At 43.3% G+C, this 21,848-nt stretch overlaps 1 protein-coding gene across 4 annotated transcripts in view; it reads right to left on the reverse strand.

Moving 5' to 3' along the window:
- Positions 1 to 612: 612 nt before the first annotated feature.
- RSPH10B (radial spoke head 10 homolog B) overlaps positions 613 to 21,848 on the reverse strand; it is a 52,639-nt gene continuing 31,403 nt past the window's right edge. For all 4 annotated transcript variants that reach the window (XM_027612353.1, XM_027612354.1, XM_027612352.1 and 1 more), the window contains 6 exons: positions 21,273 to 21,380; positions 18,382 to 18,522; positions 16,407 to 16,532; positions 14,926 to 15,019; positions 1,736 to 1,934; positions 613 to 886 (listed from right to left, as the gene is read on the reverse strand). In XM_027612353.1, the coding sequence (XP_027468154.1) occupies positions 712 to 886; positions 1,736 to 1,934; positions 14,926 to 15,019; positions 16,407 to 16,532; positions 18,382 to 18,522; positions 21,273 to 21,380 (843 nt within the window). In that variant the 3' untranslated portion in view covers positions 613 to 711. The remainder of the gene's footprint in view (positions 887 to 1,735; positions 1,935 to 14,925; positions 15,020 to 16,406; positions 16,533 to 18,381; positions 18,523 to 21,272; positions 21,381 to 21,848) is intronic.

Consider the following 21,848-nt stretch of genomic DNA (forward strand, 5'->3'; position numbering starts at 1 on the left):
GCCTTTTTCTTTGTTGTTTCCCCTTTCCCCAGCTTCATGTCGGATGATCGTTTCCTTCCCTCCACTAGTTTGGAAGCTGTAGATTGTATTTTCATGCTTTTGGTGGTCACCCTTAAATTTAACACAAATTAGCGTAACATTTTCTAACACAGACTTGAAGTCGCCCTTACTGCTGGCTGCACACCTATTCCTCAGCCTTTCCGTCTTGGCCTTTTGGGCCTGCAGTTTTCGCGGTGCTGGGGAGCTGGCTGGAGCAGGGAGGCGTGGATGGAAGGCGGCGCGTGAGGACAGAGGTACGATCTGAACACAGGCTGGTGGCAGGCACAGGCGGCGGTCCGGGCTCTGCCAGGGGGCCCCGAAGAAATGTTTAAGTGAATCTGTCCGCCGCCAACGGTCTTCTGATTTTATCAGATTCTAAATTTCATCTCCAATACTGTACTTTGAAAATAGCACACATGGGTATTAAATGCATGTGCCTTCAATATATTTCTTAAAAAAAAATTATTCAGCTCCGTTTTTAAAATGCAGACATTTCTGTGATTCAGCCACGTAAGAAACATGAAATGCAGTGGCCCAGGCAGTGGTATTTCAAAGACACTATGACAAGAAGAAAGACACAATTTTATTGGTCAGGAAATGTGTTACCATGCTTCCATTGTAAGCTCCTTTTACATCTGATTGTTCTTGGGCTCACTTCCAAACCCGTAACCTCTACTTTTTCTTTTTCTTACTTGTGACGGGCTTGCTGGATTGGGACACTGCCGTGTCCTCTTTAGGGGGGCTCGGTGTGAAACTTGAGGATGGGGCATCCGCCGGTTCCTTGAGCACAGTGATGTCGACATCATAGTCTGGTCTTCTGGCCGCTTCCTCTCTCAAGGTGTTCAGCCTAACACAAGAAGCAAACACAGGAAGGTACCTTTGATTTTTCTTTGCAATTCCAAAACCAGTTTTATGCTGTACTATGTTTATGCCCAGTAGGCCATACCTAGATTTCAATAGTTTTTGTAAGCAGAACTGTAAATGGTCCTCACTTTGCCTGAAATACAAAGTGATGCCATGTCTAGACAGTCCAGAAGAAAATTTTCATGTATCTAAAGTGATTTTTGAACCATTTTCCTCTGTAGCAACTTAGCAGCTAGTAAGTGGCCTTTTAAAGTATTCTTGTGGTCTTTGCCCGTAAGTATAGTTTAATGCTTTCTTCAACAGACCAACAGGCTTGACGTGTGCTTTGCAAAGAGCAGGCTTTAGCACTCTGGCCAGATGTGACTGCACAGTTCTCGACCATGGTTTTAGGCGAGCGGCAGGTAGTGGGTGCTCACCATGTGCCAGGCACTGTTCCAGACACTTTACAGCATCAGCTCACTAAATCCTCACAACAGCCTGATGGGGGATTATCTGCACTTAAAGATGGAGACACCAAGGCACAGTGAGTGGACCTTGCCTAGGACCACCCACCTGCCAAGGGGCGGGGTTGGGATCTGAACCCTTTCACCTAGCACTGGGGCCGCTCAGCTGCTGCGGGGCCTCGCCTCTCTATGTGCGCCTTGGGGCCCAGATGTTCTCACCACCTGAGAGAACCGGTGGTCACAGGCAGGATCCTTCTGGCAATTCCAGGTTCTCGGAGGAGCTGCCTCCCTTAGGAAGTTGCACACTTTGAATGAGAGCATTTGGTCCCCAGCCCCAGAGATGGGAAGGAAAGGTGGAGGAGAGGAGCTGAGAGGTTCTGTAAGGTTACCTTGCTTCCAGCTCATCGTTCTCGAGCTTCCTCTGGTGGGCCGTGGCCACGTGATGCAGCCTGTCCTCCCTTATTTTCTCCTTGAGGATTTCTTCACGTTTATGTGCAGGGAACAGTATATTCATGAAAAAGATATACATACTCGTGATCCACACAGCAAGTTTCTCCTTTTGTTCATCCTTGGATTTTTCTTTTCTCTCTGGAAGACAGTTTAAAATGAGCATGAATACAATTCCAGTTCTGCCACTTCCCACGATGCCTGAGCATCCTCATCCCCTGTGCGGGGGGGGGGGGGGAGGGGGGATGCTGTTCTTCCCCCCAGGCTTGGGAAGGGTAAGGTAACCACAAAGTGCTTCACTGACTACCTGGAACAAGGCAAGTGTCAGTAGACCAGAGCTACGATTGTCAACACGATGAGTCTCCTGGTATTTTTTTCTAAATGGATAAGTATTTTGGTTTTCTAAAATTAAAACTATGGAAAATTTGCATCTTCCATGTTTCATAGGAGAAAAAAAAAACAAACCTTGGTTTTTGCATGCATTGTCTTTAAAGGCAGTTTTCATTAAGAAAACAATGTAAGAAGATTTTTTAAAAAGTTGTAGAGAGTGCAAGTGGGGGGAAGGGGAGAGGGAGAGAATCTCAAGCCGACTCTGCACTGAGCACAGAGCTCCACGTGGGACTCGATCTCCCGACCCTGAGATCATGACCTGAGCCGAAACCAGGAGTCAGACATTTAACCGTCTGAGCCACCCAGGCGCCCCATGAAAGAGGATTTTTAACTCTTAATTGAGTAAGAAGGTAGGTAAAACTACTGACTTGGTGAGAGTTGTTTCACATCTACTAGGGCAAACAGGTAGCCACTTTGGAATATGTTTAAATAGCTGATTCTGGGAAGATATGCTTTGGACTGTTCTGTAATATCAGTAAGCTCTGGGATCTCTCAGGACAAGTGTTTTTAGACTGTGTCTCTAGCGTGGGCTGCTCTGCTGTGTGAGGGCAGGGATGCGTGAGGAGTGGGGGGAGGGGGAGAATGGAAAGGTAAGGTGCTGTGAACAGTCCACCTTCCCAGCCCACGAGCCACTGTGGTGAGCACAGAGTGGAACACTGATAGTTAGAACCTTGATGCCAATGCCTGATTTTACAAAGACTAAGGGAAACCTTCATCGGCACTTCCCATATGAGTTCCTAGGTTCTAGAACATCCATATAACCCGTGGCGGGCCTAGGCTGGGGAGGATGTTGTGCATGGAGGTAACTGATGAACAACTCACCAGGATTGTTGACCCTCTTCCAGGCTCTGGGCACCATGTCACCGGGCAGGCCCAGCCTCTGCTTCAGAAGTAGCAGAGTGCAGTAGTTAAAGAGCACAGACATGAGCCAAACAAGTTAGAGTCAAGGCTCAGCTCTGCCACTTAACTAGGCTCTGCGACCTACAAGGGAATATCTGTGGCTTGGTTTCCTCTTCTGCAAAAAGGGAACCATGGAGGGCCCACCTCACAGAGGTGGTATGAAGGCTAGATGATTTAATAGTGGTTTTCCCACAAGCCATGTCTGCCAAAGCAAATTATTCTAAAAGATGATGCACCGGGGAAAAAATATCTGCCAGTGACTTGTATCCAGGTTACATAAATAACTCAATGAGACAACCCAATAAAAAAAAATTTAAACACACCACTAAGTGTTGGAGAGGACATGGAAAGACCAGATCTCATACATTACTGTTGGCAGATAGAATGGAATGGCCAATTAGGGAAACAGCCTGGCTATTTATGTTACACAATTCCACTGCTAGATACCTATCCAAGAAAAGTGAAAATATGTCCACCATGCCTTGATGCCAGTTTTCACTATTCGTGATAGCCCAAATTGGAAACAGCCTGGCTGTCCATCCCAACCGATGAAGAGAGAAAATGTGGTTTATTTATACAATGGAACACTACTCAGCTATGCAAAGGAACAAAATACTAAGACCTGTTTTAGCATGAATGAATCCCAAAGTAATTACAAGTGAAAGACAGATAAAATGGACATGATTCCACTTATATGAAATGTCCAAGAAAAGCAAATGCACAAGCAGAAAGTAGGTCACTGGTACCAGCTGCCCCACAACACCTGACGCCCTTCACCCACGTAACAGTAGTGGGAGTGAGCCCTCACAGCATGTGGGCCAGGGAGAGACCACAAACTTGAGTTTTAGTACCCACCTTGGGAAAGCAAAAGGGAGGCTGCCAGCACTCAGCCTGGTATATCACAGGATCGAGAGAAGGCGCACGGGCTTAAGAATTCTGCCACAAAAGGGACCAAGAAATGTTAGACAGGTGTATCTTCAGGTGGTCTGAGAAAGCTTCAGAATCCCTAGCAACGCCTAAGTAAGGTTTTGTTAGTAGAGACTTCAGGGGCAAAGATAGCAACACAAGACTTCAAGGAACACAAACCATCTAAGAAATGTGACACCACTGTAAGAGCACAATAATCTTCCAGTAACCAGCCCCAAAGGTATGGAGGTCTGCGACTGACCTGACAGAGCATTCAAAATAGCCATTTGAAGGACACTCAGGGAGCTACAAGCACACACACAAGACAATTCCGTGAAATCAGGAAAACAACCTATGAACGAAAGTTTATAATGAGATGGAAATCAAAAAATCAAATTGTGGAGCCGAGGAATATAGTGCATGAGATGAAAATGCAGTAGAGCATCAGCCACAGAATGTATCAAGCAGAAGAAAGAGTCTGTGGACTAAAAGGAACTTTTGAATTAGTATTGTTTAGATTTCATTAACTTAGCATGGTTTAGGCTCTGGGAATTCAGCAGTGATCTCCCTGCTCAGGTGGTTTTTAGGCACCCCCCCACCCCTTTCCCAGAGGAGAAACAGGGTTTTATTTTGTTTTAATCTTCGTCACGTTTTCAGGTCTTGGTTATACTGATTTTGTTAAATGAATTGAGCGGTTTTTTTTATGCTTGGAGTTTTAAAAATAAGCATGTAAGAACAATTCTTATTGGTACTGCTTAAAGTTTTTTGCTCATAAAATTAAATTTAGGAGAAAAAAAAAGTTAAGAGAGTAACTTTTTGATGGTTTTTCCCCCATGATTATTCAGGTTTTCTGTATTTTTCTGAGTCTATTTTTGTTATCTTCCTAGAAAATAATTTCAAATTTTTCATATGTATTAGCTTAGAGATGTACATAGCATCCTTTCACTACACTTAAAAAAAAAAAAAAATCTTGTCTGTGGGGATTTTTTCCTTCCACGTGAGATGGTATGTGTTCTATAACTCTCATCCTGACTACACCAGGTCGGGGGTGTCTATCTTCTCCAGCTTTCAGAAGGATCAATTTTAGTAACTTTACTATTTTTGTTTTATGTATAATTTATGAGGTCATATTTTTGTCAATGCCTTCCTCCTGCTCTCCTTCTATTTCATTACTCCTCCCTTCTACCCTTTTGGGCCAAATGTTGAAGTTACTATGTTTTCTTGTTTAATAGTGAAAACATTTAACACTATACATTTTCTCAGGCTATAGTTTTGACCATGTCTCATAGGGAATGTTTCTATTATTTCACTTTTCTAAGTATTCTCAGAAATGTAATTTTATTTTTCTCTAAGGATTATTTAGAAGAGAGGAACTCCTATTTGGTGGGGCTTTTGTTGTATTGGTTTTGCCTTTAATGTCCAAGTGGTTGTGTGATATTTTACTTTTTAACTCAACACACCTGGCCGTTTTTTAATAGGAAGAGCCCAGTGGCATTGGACGACCCCAGCCAAAGGAGAGGGATGAAGCTGGAAGCCAGTGTGGATGGGGCTGAGTAATGACCTGGGAGTTGGGGAAGTGGAGGCAGCAGATAGAATTTTAGCAGGAAAAGGGATCATATTAGAAGGAATATGAGGCACCAAATAAGGGTTTTGTTTTTAACTTGAGCATCTTTAAAGACCATCTTACCTCATACACAAAAATAAAATGGATTGAAGACCTAACCACAAACTCCTAGAACATAGGCTGTAGTTTCTGACATCGGTCCTAGTGGCATTTTTCTAGATGTGTCTCCTGAGGCAAACAAAAGCAAAATTAAGCTATTGGGAATACGTCAAAATAAAAAGCCCTTGCACAGTGAAGGAAACCATCAACAAGACAAAAATACAACGTACAGAATGGGAAAAGATGTTTGGATATGATATATCTGATAGGGATTAATATCCAAAATATATAAAAAACCTATCACCAAACCCAAATAATCCTATTAATAAATGGGCAGAGGACCTGAATACACATTTGTCCAAAGAAGACATACAGATGGCCAACAGACACATAAAAAGATGAACATCACTTATGAGAAATGCAAATAAAAACCACAATGAGGTATCACATCTGTCAGAATGGCTCAAGTCAAAAACGCAAGAAATAAGTGTTGGTGAGGACGTGGAGGAAAAAGAACCCGTGTGTACTGTTGCTGCACTGAATGCAAATTGGTACAGTCACCGTGGAAAATGGTATGGAGGCTCCTCAAAAAGTTAAAATTACCGTATGATCCATTAGTTCCACTACTGGGTATTTATCCAAAGAAAATGAAAACACTAATTTGGAAAGATATATGCACCCCTATGTTTATTGCAGCATTATTTACAATAGCCAAACATGGAGGCAACCCAAGTGTCTATCCATAGATGAAGGTCTGTGTGTTTATGTATATATATGTATGTACGTATTTATACACATGTATGCATACAGTGGAATATTACTCGGCCATAAAAAAGAATGAGATCTTGCCATTTGCAACAACATGGATGGGCCTAAAGTGTATAATGTTAAATGAAGTCTGTCAGAGACAAATACCGTATGATTTCACTCATACGTGGAATTTAAGAAACGAATGAATAAACTAAGAAAAAAAAGACAAACTTTTAAATACAGTAAACTGGCGATTGCCAGAGAGGTGAATGGGGGGGTGAAATTAAAAACGGGTTCAAGAGTACATTTATCTTGGGGCACCTGGGTGGCTCAGCCAGTTAAGCGTCTGCCTTCAGCTCAGGTCATGGTCCCAGGGTCCTGGGACCGAGGCCCACGACAGGCTCCCTGCTCAGCAGGGAGTCTGCTTCTCCCTCTGCCCCTCACCCCACTTGTGCTCTGTCTCTCTCAAATAAATAAAATCTTAAAAAAAAGCATACACTTATCTTGATGAACAGAGCAATGTGTAAGATTGTTAAATTATATTGTACATCTGAAACTAACACTGTATGTTAATTATACTTCAATTTTTAAAAAAGTGAATGAGAATCCTGAGAGACAAATCAACTGTATAAGGGTATAGTCACCAGTATCAGGCTTGAGAGACGGACATGCAGGGCCCACACTGGAGGAACAGCTGTCCTAACAGACTGTGACAGCTTGGTAAGATCATGCTCTGGAGAGTCAACTCCAGAAGTGACATCACCACGATGGGGACATAGGCCATTGCCTGACTTCACTCCTCCTCCAAAGAAAGAACCAACAACTATTCATGGACAAGACATCACTGAGAGAATCCTAGAACACAGGGGTGAAGCTGAAGCACCCCCTTCACCACAGAGAACAAAACAGCACTGGAAGGGTACGAGGAATGGCTACCTGCTGACCCCACTCCCCTCTCCACTCCCAGGCTGGCACAGCACCAAACAGGCTTCCCCTGAGCCTGTGGTTCTTCCAGTGGGAAAGGAGAGTCCAGGGTAGACATCCAGCTCCCCAGCATTGGGGGTCACTTCTTGGGGGCCCCACTCCAGTCTTACCGCGTGGGAATTGCTAGGGAATGTGGGGGCTCAACCACTGGGAATTTGTGACAGAAGGGGGAAGGGCTCGCAACAGCACTGAGATCTTGGCAGACTGAGTTCCTACCTGCAGCACCCAAGTGGCATCCCCCAAACAGCATCTTTGCTCACTTATAGAACCAAGTTGGTGGTGAAATCTGACCAGGAAACTCCACAGGGTACAGGTCAGCCTGATTAATGGCTTCAAATGAAGAGCTGTGCCAGCCCTGGAGCCTGGTCGGTGCCCACTGCCCAGACAGGAGAGCTGAGTCATAGCCTGGCTTACGGCATCTGAGCAGAAAAGCAAGAACACCTGCAAACTGCATAATCCATCAACGCTGAAGCAGAAAGTATGGCAGCCAGTTCCACAGATGGAGGGTTCCACTGCTCAACCCGAAAGCCTGGCCAGAACATCTGCAAAGCTGTATAGCCCTGCGACCTTTCAGCAGAGTCTGGTAGGCAGAGCTGATAGCCTACAGAGCAAAGCCAGTGGCCCTGTTTAGCCAGGGACTGTGGGAGCATTGGTTGGCTTGAGTCAAGACCCCAAACAAAGAGCATTATCAGCCTTGGAGCAGTTTTCCCTCTCCACTCAGCCAAGGAAACTAATTCATAACACTACTTCCCCCCACCACCTCCACCCCACCTCATTGCTGAATACAGTCTTTAGCCCACCCAACAGCCCTGCACTTGAACAGGGAGCACAGCTTAGGACTTTCCCTGTCTGCAGAGCAAAACCAGTAACCTGTCTGTGGCCAGGGAGTTCATTACACACACTTGCCTGATTCAGGTACCCAAACAACAAGCCATGCCAGCCATGGGCCCTGCCCTGCTGCCCCGCCAGAGTAGGGAAGCTAATTCATAGCCTCATCTACAGCTGAGTATACTACTCAACCTGACAAGAATACCCAGGCAACCATGAAACCTATCCTGTAGCCACACACGGGCAGGGAACCAAGCCATCAATCCTACCTGAAACTGTTCTCAGCCAGCAGCACCCTTCCCCCTCCAACCTCAGAGCTCAGGCAGTAGCCTTGCCACAAAATAGATCTAATAACAAGCCCTACCTGCCCAAGAAAGTACCACCAGACACATCCAGAAATCCAAACTGAGCTGATGAGTGAGCAACTGTCTCTGCTAATGCAAACCTGTAAAATCTGAAAGAGGATACCAACTTGCTCAAATGCATAGATACCAAAGCAAGGAATCAAGGATCATAAAAACCAAGTAAACATGACACCACCAAAGGAAACTAATAAAGCTGTAATAGGTGACCCTAAAGAAATGGAGATCTATGAACTGTTGAATTCAGAACAATCCTCTTGAAGAACTTTAGTGAACTACAAGAATACACAACTACACAAAATTAGGAAAACCATGCAAGAACAAAACAAGAAGTTCAACAAAGAAGCCATCAAAAAACCCAAAAACAGAAATCCTAGAGCTGAAAAATACAATGAACAAACTGAAGAATTCAAGAGTAAGCTTTAAAAGCAGACTGGATTATGCAGAAGAAAGAATCAGAGACCCAGAAGACGGGGCATTTGACATTACCCAGTCAGAGGAGCAAAAATCAAAAAAAGGTGAGGAAAGCCTACGGGACTTATGGAACACAATCAAAAGAAATGATATTCCCATTATAGAAATTCCAGAAGGAGGAGAAAAAGAGATAGAAAGTATATTTAAAGCAATAAGTAATGGCTGAAAACGTCCCAAACCTAAGGAGAGAAAAGGACATCCAGATCCATGAAGCCATAAAGACCCCAGATAAAGAACCCAAAGGGGGCTACACTGAAGCACATTATAATCCTCAAAAGCCACAGAATTTTGAAAGTAAGGGAGAAGAGAGAAGTTACATATAAGGGAACCCCCCATATGACTACTGACTGGTTTTTCAACAGAAACTTTTTAGGCCAAGAGGGAATGAAATGAACTATTCAAATATTGAAAGAAAAAACTGTCAACCAAGAATTCTGCCCAGCAAAGTTGTCCTTCAGAAACCAAGGAGAAGAGGTACTTTTCTGAACAAACAAAAGAAGGAGTTCATCACCACTAAACGTTGGCCTTACAGGAAATACTTAAGAGTGCTTTAAGTAGAAGTTAAAGGATACTAATTAACATCATAAAAACATAAGAAGGTAGTGTAAAACTCACTGGTAATAGTAAATACATAAATTCTGTAATATAATGGTGGTGCATAAATCACTTATAACTCTCGTTCAAAAGTTTAAAAACATAATAAAAACTATAATAATCTGTTATTAGTTACAGAATATAAAAGTGTAAATGGTAAAATCAGGAACCTAAAACTTGAGGGGGAGAAGTGTAAAATTTAAGAATTCTAATGAACTTATCAGCTTAAAATAGGGTGTAACAATTCTAAGACATTTTATATAAGCCTTATGGTAACCACAAGAGGAAAAAATCTATAGTAATAACACGAAAGAATATGATTTTTAAAAGTCAGAGCGTACTGATACCAAAGGCATCAAAACATGAAAAAACACAGCAGGATAAAAAACAAGGAAAAGTAGCTCTACAAAACAATCAGAAAACGATTAAAAAAAGAGCAGTGGTTAAGTCCTTACCTATCAATAATTTAAGTGTAAATTAAGATTGAATTCTCCAATCAAAGGCATAAAATAGCTGAATGGATAAAAAGACAAGATCCAACAATAAGCTGCCTATGAGAACTCAACTTATCCTTAAAGACACAGACTGAGAGTGAATGGGTGGAAAAGATATTTCAAGCAAATGGTAATTTTAAAAAAGGCAGGGGTAACTATATCAGACAACACATACTTTTTTTTTTTTTTTAAGATTTTATTTGAGAGAGTGAGTGAGTGGGTGGGGGAAGGGCAGAGTGAGAGGGAGAAGCTGACTCCCCACTGAGCAAGGAGCCTGATCTGGGACTCGATCCCAGGACCCTGAGATCATGACCTGAGCCGAAGGCAGACACTTAACTGAGCCACCCAGGCATCCCCAGACAGCACAGACTTTAAACTAAAAATGGTAAAAAGAGACAAGATCATTATATACTGATAAAGAAGTCAGTCCATCAAGAAGATACATTTATATTTATGCAGCCAACTTCAGGGTACCTAAATAAATAAAGCAAAAACAGAGCAAAAAGGAGAAATAAGCAATATAATAATAGTTGGAGACTTTAATACCCCACTCTCAACAACGGATAGGTCATCCAGACAGATAATCATTAAGGAAACAGCAGATTTGATCAATGCTATAGAACAAATGGACGTAACAGACATATACAGTACATTCCGAAAACAGAATACACATTCTTCTCAAGCACACATGGAACATTTTCTAGCATAGACCATATGTTAGACTACAAAGCAAGTCTTAGCAAATTCAAGATTGAAATCCTATCAAGTATCTTCTCTGACCACAATGGTATAAAACTAGAAATCAGTAACAGGAGGAAAACTGGAAAATTCACAAACACGTGGAAATTAACACCCTCCTGAACAACCAATGGATCGAAGATTAAAGGGGGAAGTTTAAAAGTATCAAGAAACAAACTGAGGGTTACAGAAGGGGGTGGTGAGGGGACAGGGTAACTGGGTGATGGGCATTAAGGAGGGCACGTGTTGTGATGAGCACTGGCTGTTATATGCAACTAATGAACAGTACATCAAAAACTAATGACGTACTATATGTTGGCTAACTGAACATAATAAAAAAATAAAAGTATCTTGATACAAATGAAAATAGAAACACAATATACCAAAGCTTACAGGATGTAGCAAAAGTGGTTCTAAGAAGTTCATAGCAATAAACATCTACATTAAGAAACAAGAAAGAATTCAAATAAACTAACTTAACTCTGCCTTAGGGAACTAGAAAAAGAAACTAGATCCAAAAGTTGCAGAAGGATGGAAATAAAGATTAGAGCAGAAATACACAAAATAGAGAACAGGAAAATAGAAAATATTAACAAAACTAAGATTCTTTGAAAAAAATATTGATACCTTTAGCTAGACTAATCAAGGAAAAAACCCAAATCAACAACCTTATAAACAAAAACAAACATTATGGTTAATACCACAGAAATATAAAGGTCATAAGAGGCTACTAGGAACAATAAAACACCAATAAACTGGATAACCTAGAAAAAATGGAGAAATTCTTAGGAACGTACAACCTACCAAGACTGAATCAAGAAGAAACAGAAAATCTGAACAGACCAATTGCTAGTAAGGTTGAATTAGTAACCAAAATCTCCCAGCAGAGAAAAGCCCAAGACCAGATAGTTTCACTGTTGAACTTTATCAAATATTTGAAAAATTAATGCAAATCCTTCTCTAACTCTTCCCAAAACTGAAGAGGAGGGAAACTCCCAAATTCATTTCACGAGGTCAGCATTACGCTGATGCCAAAGCCAGAAAGGGACACTACCAGAAAAGAAAACTACAGGCCAGTATCCCTTTTGAATATAGGAGCAAAAATATTCAATAAAGTACTAATACACCAAAATCAACATTAAAGGGATCATTCACCAAGTTCAACTGGGATTTATCCTGGGATACGAGGACGGTTCAACATATGCAAATCAATCAATGTAATACATCACAATAGAATGAAAGAAAAAACTATATGATCATCTCTGTAAACACAGAAAAAGCCTTTGACAAAATTCAATATCCATTCGTGATTAAAAAAAAAAAAACCTGAAAAAATTAGGTACAGAAGGAATGTACCTCCACATAATAAAGCCTATATGGGGCGCCCGGGTTGCTCAGTTGGTTGGTGTCTGACTTTAGCTCAGGTCATGATCTCAGGGTCCTGGGATCGAGCCCCACATCAGGCTCCCCACTTGGCAGGGAGTCTGCTTGTCCCTCTCACTCTCACTCTGCCCCTCCCCCTGCTTGTGCTCTGTCTCTCAAATAAATAAAAAATAAAAAATAAAAGCTATATATTACAAGCCCTCAGCTAACATCACACTCAAGAGTGAAAGACTGAAAAATCTTCCTCTCAGATTAGGAACAAGAGAAGGATCCACTCTCACCACTTTTATTCAATATAGTATTGGAAGGTCCCAGCCAGAGCAATTAGGCAAGAAAAAGAAATTTAAAATATAATTGGAAAGGAAGAGGTAAAAATTGTCTCTATTTGCAGATGACATGATTTTATATGTAGGAATTCCTCAATACTCCACCAAAAAACTGATAGGTCTAAGCAACGAATCCAGGAAAGTTGCAAGATATAAAATTAGCATACAAAAATCAATAGGGTTGCTATACACTAACAATGAATTATCAGGAAAAGAATTAAAGAAAACGATCCCATTTACAATACCATCAAAACAATAAAATGCTTAGGAATAAATTTAGCCAAGAAGTAAAAGATCTCTACTCACAGTACTTCAAGACATGATGGAAAGAAATTGAAGAAGACAAATATAAATGGAAAGGTAACCTACATTCATGGATTGGAAAATTTAATATTGTTGTCAATACTACCAAGAGCCATTTATAGGTTTGATGCAATCCCTATAAGATTCCAATGGCATTTTTAACAGGTAGAAAAAACAGCTCTAAAATTTATATGGAACACACACACATAGACCCACATTTTCACAATAAAATTCTCCGGGCCAAAAAAAAAAAAAAAAAAAAAATTATATGGAACTACAAAAGACCCCAAATAGCCAAAGCAATCCTGAGAAAGAACTAAGCAGGAGGCATTTTACTTTCCTGACTTGAATCTGGGCTACACAGTATAAAAAGTGTTGACAGTATGGTACTGGCATAAAAACAGACACAAAGATCAATGGAACAGAATTGAGAGCCCAGAAATAAACCCATGTGTATAGTCAGTACTTGACAAGGAAGCCAGGAATGTTCAATGGAGAGAAGACAGTCTCCTCAATAAGTGGTGTTGGGAGAATTGGAATTCACACAGAAAACGATGAAACTAAGCCCCTATCTAACACCATTCGCATTATCTCGAAATTGTTTAAAAATTTAAATGTAAGATGAGAAACCATAAAACTGCTAGAAGAAAACAGGAGAAAAAGCTCCTTGACATGGGTCTTAGCAAGGATTTTTTGGCTAAAGCACAGCAACATAATCAAAAATAGACTAGCAGGATGACGTCAAACTAAGCAAAAGAAATGAACAAAATGAAAAGACAACCTGTAGAATAGGAAAAAGTATTTGCAAACCATATATCTGATAAAGGCTTTAAAGCACTACAACTCAATAGAAAAAAAATTAAAATAGGCAAAGCATCTGAATAGACATTTTTTCAAAGAAGATATACAAGTGGCCAATGGATCTATGAAAAAGAAATGCTCAGCATCACTCATCATCAGGGAAATGCAAATCAAACTGCAATGAGAGGTCACCTCACACCTGTCAGAATGGTGAGCATTGAAAAGACAAGGATAATGAATGCAGGCGAGGATGTGGAGGAAGAGGGCCCTCGTGCACTGTTGGAGGGAAGGTAAACTGGTGCACCCACTCTTGAAAACAGTCTGGAGGTCCCTCAGGAAATTCAAAATAGAAGAGTCATATAACCCAGCAATTCTACACCTGGGAACATATCCAAAGGAAACAAAAACACTGTGGAAGAGAGATCTGCACCCCCGTGTTCACCGCGGCATCATCCACAACAAGAAAGACACAGAACAACCTAAGTGTCCAATGGATAGATGGATCAAGAAGTTGTGGAATATATACAATGGAACCCTATCTGTTAAAAAGGAGGAAACCCTGCCATTTCTGACAACATGTTTGGGCCTTGAGGGCATTACGCTAAGTGAAATAAGCCAGCCGGAGAAAGACAAACACCGTATGATCTTACTTATATGTAGAATTTTAAAAATTCACCAAAGAACTCGTAGAAAAAGAGACCAGATTTGTGGTTACTGGAGGCTGGGGTTGGGGTAGGGGGGTTTGGATGAAGGTGGTCAAAAAGTATGAATTTCCATTTGTAAGATAAATAAGTAGTAGGGATGTAATCTACACCGTGACAAATAGAGATGATGCTGTATGATATAGACGAAAATTGTTAAGAGTAGATCCTAAGAGTTCTCTCATCACAAGGAAAAAAAAATTTTTTGGTTATCTATATGAGATGATGGATGTTAGCAAAACATACTGCGGTGATCATTTCACAATATATGCATGTCAAATCATTATGCTGTATACCTGAGACTCGGGCTGTAAGTCACTTACAGCTCAATAAAACTGGGGAAAAAATACAAAGACAAAAAAACCTCAGCAGGATCAAGCCTTGACAGTGAACTCCATCAAGCGGGTGGCAGGATTGGAAATAGCACTACCAGCCTAATTACATTTTTAAAAGACAGTTGTACATTTTTATAAACCTTCTATCATTTATAAGCAACAGTGTACAAACATTAGAGTTCAGTCATTAAAGTACTCACCATTTTGGGATAAAAAAAAGGTTAGCCCTTTTCCTGGAGATTTAAAGTTCATTTTGGAAATTCTTTCATCACTTAGAGACTTCTTGATCTTGGGCTTTTACATAAAAGAAAATCATAAAGCAAAATATGACTTCTGCATCATTGCGGACTAAAACCAATTTGCTACATTATAAATAATTAGAAAATTATTGAGGCCATTCTCTTTAAGCAAGAGACTACCTTTTACTATTTTAACCTGCATAAAATATTGCTATTTGTACAATTAAGGAAATGAATAACAGTTATTATATCCACTAAAACACTCCTCCCAAGAAACTAAAGATTTGAAAGTCTTCCCTGGGTCTGTGGGGAAAGTGTTTAACTACATAGAGTTAACTGTACCTACGTTCTGATATTAATGGCATTTTTAACCGGACATATGCTGTTCACAGCCACATTTCTGCCTCCAACTAGATCTTGCCCTTGAACCCCAGGCTTGTGTCTCCATCTATACCACCTGGATGTCTGATCAGGCACCTTAAGCCTAACGTGTCCAAAAGCAGCTCCCCAATTTTGCCCCCAAACTCCCGTCCCCCACCCCAGCCTTCCCTTCACAGTAAATGACAACCATATCTCCCATTCAGGCCAAAAGGCTTAGAATCATCTTGGCCGTGTCTCAAACTCCACAGCCTTCAACAAACCTGCACGTCATTCCGAGAGCTTCCTTACCGGTTTGTCAACGGGGAAGCCATAGAGAGCCTACTGACCCTCTCTGCTCTGGGGCCTTCTCGTCTCACTCAGAAAGCAAGCCAGGTCCTCACCATGGCTGGGTGCCCTCTTGGTCTGGCCCCACTGCCCCGCTGAGTTCCTGTACCCAGGCCACTCCAATGTGGCTGCACCTGCTGAGCCACTTGTCTTTCAACAACCCAAACACGCCCCCACCTCAGGGTCTCCGCACAGAACAGTCTTCCTCCAGATAATCCCATGGTTGCTTCCCCACTTCATGTGTGCTCGAATGTCGCTTCATCAGAAGACCTGTCCCTCCACAGCCTGCCTCGCTCTTCACCACATCACTTACACCTCGTAAGCGTGAGGAAGTGTAGCAGTGCAGGATCGGGTGCAAATTCTGGAGTCAGACTGCTGCATACAGACCCCCCGCTCCACTGCTTACTAGATGCGTGACCGTGGGCAGGTTACCTAACCCTTTTGTGCCTCAGCTCCACCCTAAGACAGTAACAGTACCCGAAGGTGGTTTGGGGTGTTAAATGAGCTCATACTGGGAAGCGCGTGGCACCCGGTCAACACCCCAAGAGTGTTTGCTCTCGCTGCCATTCGCTTGTCTCCCCCTCCTCACTGGAATATGAAGTCCACAAGACGACAGGTTTTTGCCTCACTGCAGATCACCAGCATATAGAAGCGTGCTGATCACACAGTAGGGACGCAAAGCCCGTTGATACCGCAACCAGGTAACTACTGTTACGTAGTTAGTTGTAAATACGAACCTCTGATACCCGTATTTTGCTACGATCAAGCATTAGCCCTAGCTTGCTTGAAGATGACTTGGTGCTGCTGTCCTGCAGATCAGATTCCTGGCTTGCTCCTATACTTGAACTCCTGTCCTGAATGTTCTGAGCAAGGACAAACACATAAGAGGATTTGGGGTTTCCATGGAAACACACACACGATTTTTTTTTTTAATATTTTATTTACTAGGGCACCTGTGTGGCTCAGTGGGTTAAGCATCCAACTCTTGATGTCAGTTCAGGTCATGATCTCGGGGTTGTGAGATCGAGCCCCGTGTCAGGCTCTGTGCTCAGCAGGAAGTCTGCTTCTCTCCCTCTCTCTCTCTCCCTCCCCCCACTCATGCTCTCTCTCTCAATAAATCTTTAAAAATAAAAATTAAAAATATTTAATTGAGAGAGCAAGAGCATGAGTGGGGGGAGGGGCAGAGAGCGAGGGAAAAGCAGATTCCCCACTGATCAGGGAGCCTGATGCCCGGGGCTCGATCCCAGGACCCCAAGACCATGACTTGCACCAAAGTCAGACACTTACCTGACCAAGCCACTGAGGCGCCCCCACACACAATTTTAATGAAGTATAATTTACAGTTAAGCTACACAGAAGGTGTACTTACTATTTGATGATTTTTGACATGTGTACACCTGTGACATGATCAGCTCAGTCAAGACAGCAAACATATCAGCCCCAAGCTTCCTGTGCCCCTCGGGAATCCACCCTTATCCTCAGGCAACCACTGATCTGCTTTCTGTCACTACAGATTAGTTTGCGCTTTCTAGAATTTCATATAATTGCACTTTTTTTTTGTCTGACTTCTTTCACCCAGCAGAATTATTTTGATTCATCCATGTTGTATCCTGTATCATGAGTTATTTCACAGCTGAGTCATACTCCATTGTATGGACCAAATAGGATTTACCTTGTTGGACATGTGGAATGATATATTAAAAACCAGAGGTGAACATGGTCAGATGGTTTCTGAGGATGACCCCTAGACCAGTGTTCACCCTTGGTTATTAGAGCCCGTGTGATGCCATCCATGAAATCATGGACGAATTCAAGGTGGACATCGACTTCCCTCAGAGCAAAGCGCCAGACCGTGGCCCATGATAAGGCTCCCACACTGACCTGGAGAGGCCATCGGTCATATCCTCAACCTGGACAAGGCATATCTAGTTGGTGGGATGGACTGTGAGGTGAAGTTGAACATGAAGCTCTCAGCACACAAGGAGTCTGAGACACATCAGGGGATTTGTGGGAAGTCAGTCTTTACACAGCAAACAGTGACATTGTATGTGCAGGTCTGAAGAGTTTCCCAGCTGTGAGGTTCCACTGGCCCGCAAGACTCTCCCTGTGGCTCCAGATGAATGGCTTGAAAATCAGAAATCCTCCAGGCCTACTTAACCTGAAACCCCCACCCAAAACTAGCTTGTGTCAGTTTGCCCCAGCAGCCGGATCCTTCAGTAGGGTGGCTGACACTGGCCCTGCTCCACCGAGGTCTTGCGATGGAGCCTCGTGTCCAGCAGGCCCGTCCTATGAGCTGGCCCCATCCTAAGAGAACCAGCTAGCATCTCATGTACACTCAGGAGCTGTTTCTTAGCATCTTCACTCTGGAACAGGTTCTCCACTCCTGTAAACACTATATTGCATAATGAAACATTTCATAAGAAAATTATCTCAGATATTCTAAGCCTCCCGGTCTACCCAACATGTTGGTAGGCACTCTGACCTTCATTAGGATATCTCCGCTACTGTGGCGGAGTCTACGCCCTGGGTCATGACCAAGGACCTAACTTAAAGACAATACAGCCTTCCAAAATGTGAAAAGAAGTCTTAAGTTTTTTCTTAAGTCTTAAATTATTTCCTGAAGGGTTATAAAAGCCCAAGATAGTTTTGATCCAGTTTAACCGTTCCAGAATGAAACCATTTCTTGCTCTGTAAATTCTAAGATACCTTTACCTGATTTGTCATATAAGAGCTTCCACGTTTGTTTCCAGATGGGTCATCATTTGGCAGATTTAAATAGGTTTTAGTCATTTGTTCAGTGACAGAAATGAGTGCGAAGCTTAAGAGAGCTTCAAAGAATTCCAGGAAAACCAGCTGAAACATAAAATATAAAGGGTCTTACTCATTTTGACATACCCTCAGGTGGACCAGTGATTCAACCGGGTGTTGGTCTCTGTCTCCAGATAATGCCACCTCATTCAACGCTCAAGCATCATGGGTACACACCAATTTGAAACAAAAACTACATTTAAAAGATTATGTGTGTTCTGTTATTAGAACATTTTTCTATTTTGATGGAAACATTTTATTTTATATTAGCTAACTGAGGACATTTTCAAAAGGGTTTCCTTTTTTCTTGAACAACTTAAGAGAAGTGAACGCATCTGTGAACCCAAGTGACAAGTTCAAGAGTTACCCACTTGGCAGCCATGCCCCTCCCTGCTGTGTGCGCACCTGACACACAGACCTGCCTCCACCTGGGCAGCACCTGCATGGGAGGACAGCTTGCTTGGACTTTGATCACCCACCTGTCATGTCTGTTGGTCCTGAACCCAGAGCCCATTGAGTCTGAGCTGGAACAGGCTCGCTGATTTGAGCGGAGGCGCCAGGCCGGCCTCCACCTGCTGCCCAGGGATCTGCTTAGCATCCCTGCAGTCTGTGTCCCCTAGGCTAACAGTTTGCTGACACCTGCCCAAAGATGGGTCAAGCTGGTAAATGAGACATTTGCTTAGTTCAAAGGTAGGACACTTAGTTTCTTGTGCCCAAATTTGACTCTTCCTGTGACCCTACCTAACACTCACTACCTGCCAAGCTCCCAAAGTGTCCTACCCATATGGCAGCCCCCTCCTCCAGAGATTTTGCCATTTTCTTGGGGAATCACACTGAGGATCAGTTTCTCCACCAGTAAGATGCGGTCAGCACCACATACTTTGTCATGAGGATCCGATGAGATCCCGCTGTAAAGTGCCTGCCATCCCATGTGTTGAATCATTAGTGGCTGGGATTTGTAGCTGTTAAGTAAAAGCACAGGTCAGTGGGTCCCTTCCCCTACCTAGGCACCTACTGTCACTTGAGGTGACACCAAACATCCACTTTGGAAGCGTGACCTACAACAAGAAGAGTTTTGTTTTCTTATTAGCTCTCTGCTCACACCATTCCTACTCCTCTTACATTTCTGTTACTTAAGTCCCCCCAAAAATAGCAGAGCGGGGCACAGCAAGTTCAAATGTTCTGAGATAGGAGCGTGACAGGTGTGTTCCGGGGACAGCGTGGAGGCAGGTGTAACTCAGTGGTCAGACCAGGACTCAGAAAGGTGGTGCCACCTGTGTCATGAGGGCCTTTTCTCTGAGTGGGATGGGAAGCCGGGGGTGTGAGCAGGGCAGTGACGTGACCCGGCGGTTGCCCTGGGAAGCAGGAGGGTAAGGGACGCATCAGGAGGATGAGTGAGCAGCTTTCTAGGTGACAGTTGGTGGCTCGGCCGGGGTGGAAGCAGTGCAGCTGGTGGGAGGCACCACATTCTAGAAAATACTTTGAAGGTGGAGCCAATAGGATGTCCTGAAGATCTGAATGTGGGGGCCTCACAACCGAAGGGTGGGGTGCCATCCACACTCCACACACGGGAGGCTGAGGTACGCAGGCGGGGGATGGAGGTCACAAGTGCAGTCTGGGGTGTGGGACATTCTGGGCTGTTCGAAACCCGAGGGGCCACTCTGGCTAGGCCGCCTGCAGCTGAAGAGCATGATTGGGGTCGGAGATACAAACGCTGGCCTTGTCCTCAGAAAGGTGGCATTTGAGATTATGAGACCAGGGGTGAGCACAGCTGGAGAAGGGGACCCCGGCCTGAGTCTACGGCACTTGGACAGGGCGGGTGACACAGAGAGGAGCAATCGGCCAAAAGTCGGAAGGCACCAGCAGTGAGGGAAGCGGAAGACCAGAGACACAGAGGGAAGAACGTGTTCGAGGTGGCAGAGGCAGCATTTCAGGCCCCATGGCAGGGCCCCCTGGGCGGGTCATCATGGGGTCCCTGGTGACCTGAACGCAAACGGTTTTAGCCGAGCAGGGGGAGCCACACAGATCCCATCTTTAAGACCTCTCCAGAAGAGGCAAATGCACGGGGACAGGGAGCAGACTCCTGGGGAGGGGAAATCGGGAGGTATGGCGGATACTAAAAACCGAGGGATCAACTAGTTGCCCCGCTTCCGTGTACAGAAGAAAAGACTGAGCCTGGGCTGCCCGACTTGCCCAGAGCCCCTCGGCAAGGCACGCTGAAAAGTGAAGACACGCAGGCTAATTCACTGGAGGAGATGTCAGTGTGTCTGGCAGGCTTAGGACAAGTCAGCCAGAGAAACAGACACGTGTATTAAATCACTCAGTTAGCCAAGAAATAGCGTCGGGCAGCTGACCCTTGAACAAGGCGGGTATGAACTGTGTGGGGCCGCTGACGTGCAGGTTTTTCTCCACACGTACAGGACAGTGCTGTAAATGTATTTTCCTTACAATGTTCTTAATGTTTTCTTTTCTCTAGCTGACTTTATTGTAAGAGAACACTATGTAAGACAGCGGGTGTGTTAGTCACCTATTTATGTTATCGGGAAGGCTTTCAGTCCACGGCAGGCTGAGTAGTGAAGTACGGGGGGGCGTCAAAGTTATACCTGGATTTCTGACTGTTTTCTAATACGATCAAGGAGACACAGCTACACAGGCCCACACAGGAACACACGCATACAGACATACACAGTCACGTCCTGGGGTTAGAATGCCTTTCGGTCAAATCATGGTTCTCGGTAGCCAAGGCAAAACAGCCCAACTTGTATCTGCACTATTTGTGACACCTCTTTACAAACCTCGAGTTCGAAGTTGATGTCAACGCTGTCATGTATGAAAGGATTATCCTCTGCAATGACCTCCACAAACTTGGTTGCTGTTAATTCTTTATTTATCATTTTAAAGTCCTGCAAAAGAAACAACCAATTAAACCGTAATGGCCTATAATTACAAATAGCTACTTTTTTTAAAGATTTTATTTATTTTTATTTATTTGAGAAAGCACGAGCACAAGCAGGGAGAGCAGGAGAGGGAGAAGCAGGCTCCCCACGGAGCAGGGAGCCCCACTCAGGGCTTGATCCCAGGACCCTGAGATCATGACCTGAGCCAAAGGCAGATGCATAACTGGCTGAGCCACCCAGGTGCTCCTAAATAGCTACCTATTTTTAATGTTAATTTATAACCATATAACCCTTTAAGGAGATGCTCTAGAAATGAATGTCTTTGAAACTGATCCTTTTGAAAAGCATTCTACATTAACATTGATATTTACCTCTCTAGACCTTCCCCCATCCCTCTAAAAAGAAAAGTGTCTTTAGAGACATAAACACAGGACACAGGGCTTGGGAGAGTGGATGACCCAGGTGTGAGATACC

Source organism: Zalophus californianus, chromosome 10 (genome assembly GCF_009762305.2).
Source record: "Zalophus californianus isolate mZalCal1 chromosome 10, mZalCal1.pri.v2, whole genome shotgun sequence".
NCBI classification, from domain to species: domain Eukaryota; kingdom Metazoa; phylum Chordata; class Mammalia; order Carnivora; family Otariidae; genus Zalophus; species Zalophus californianus.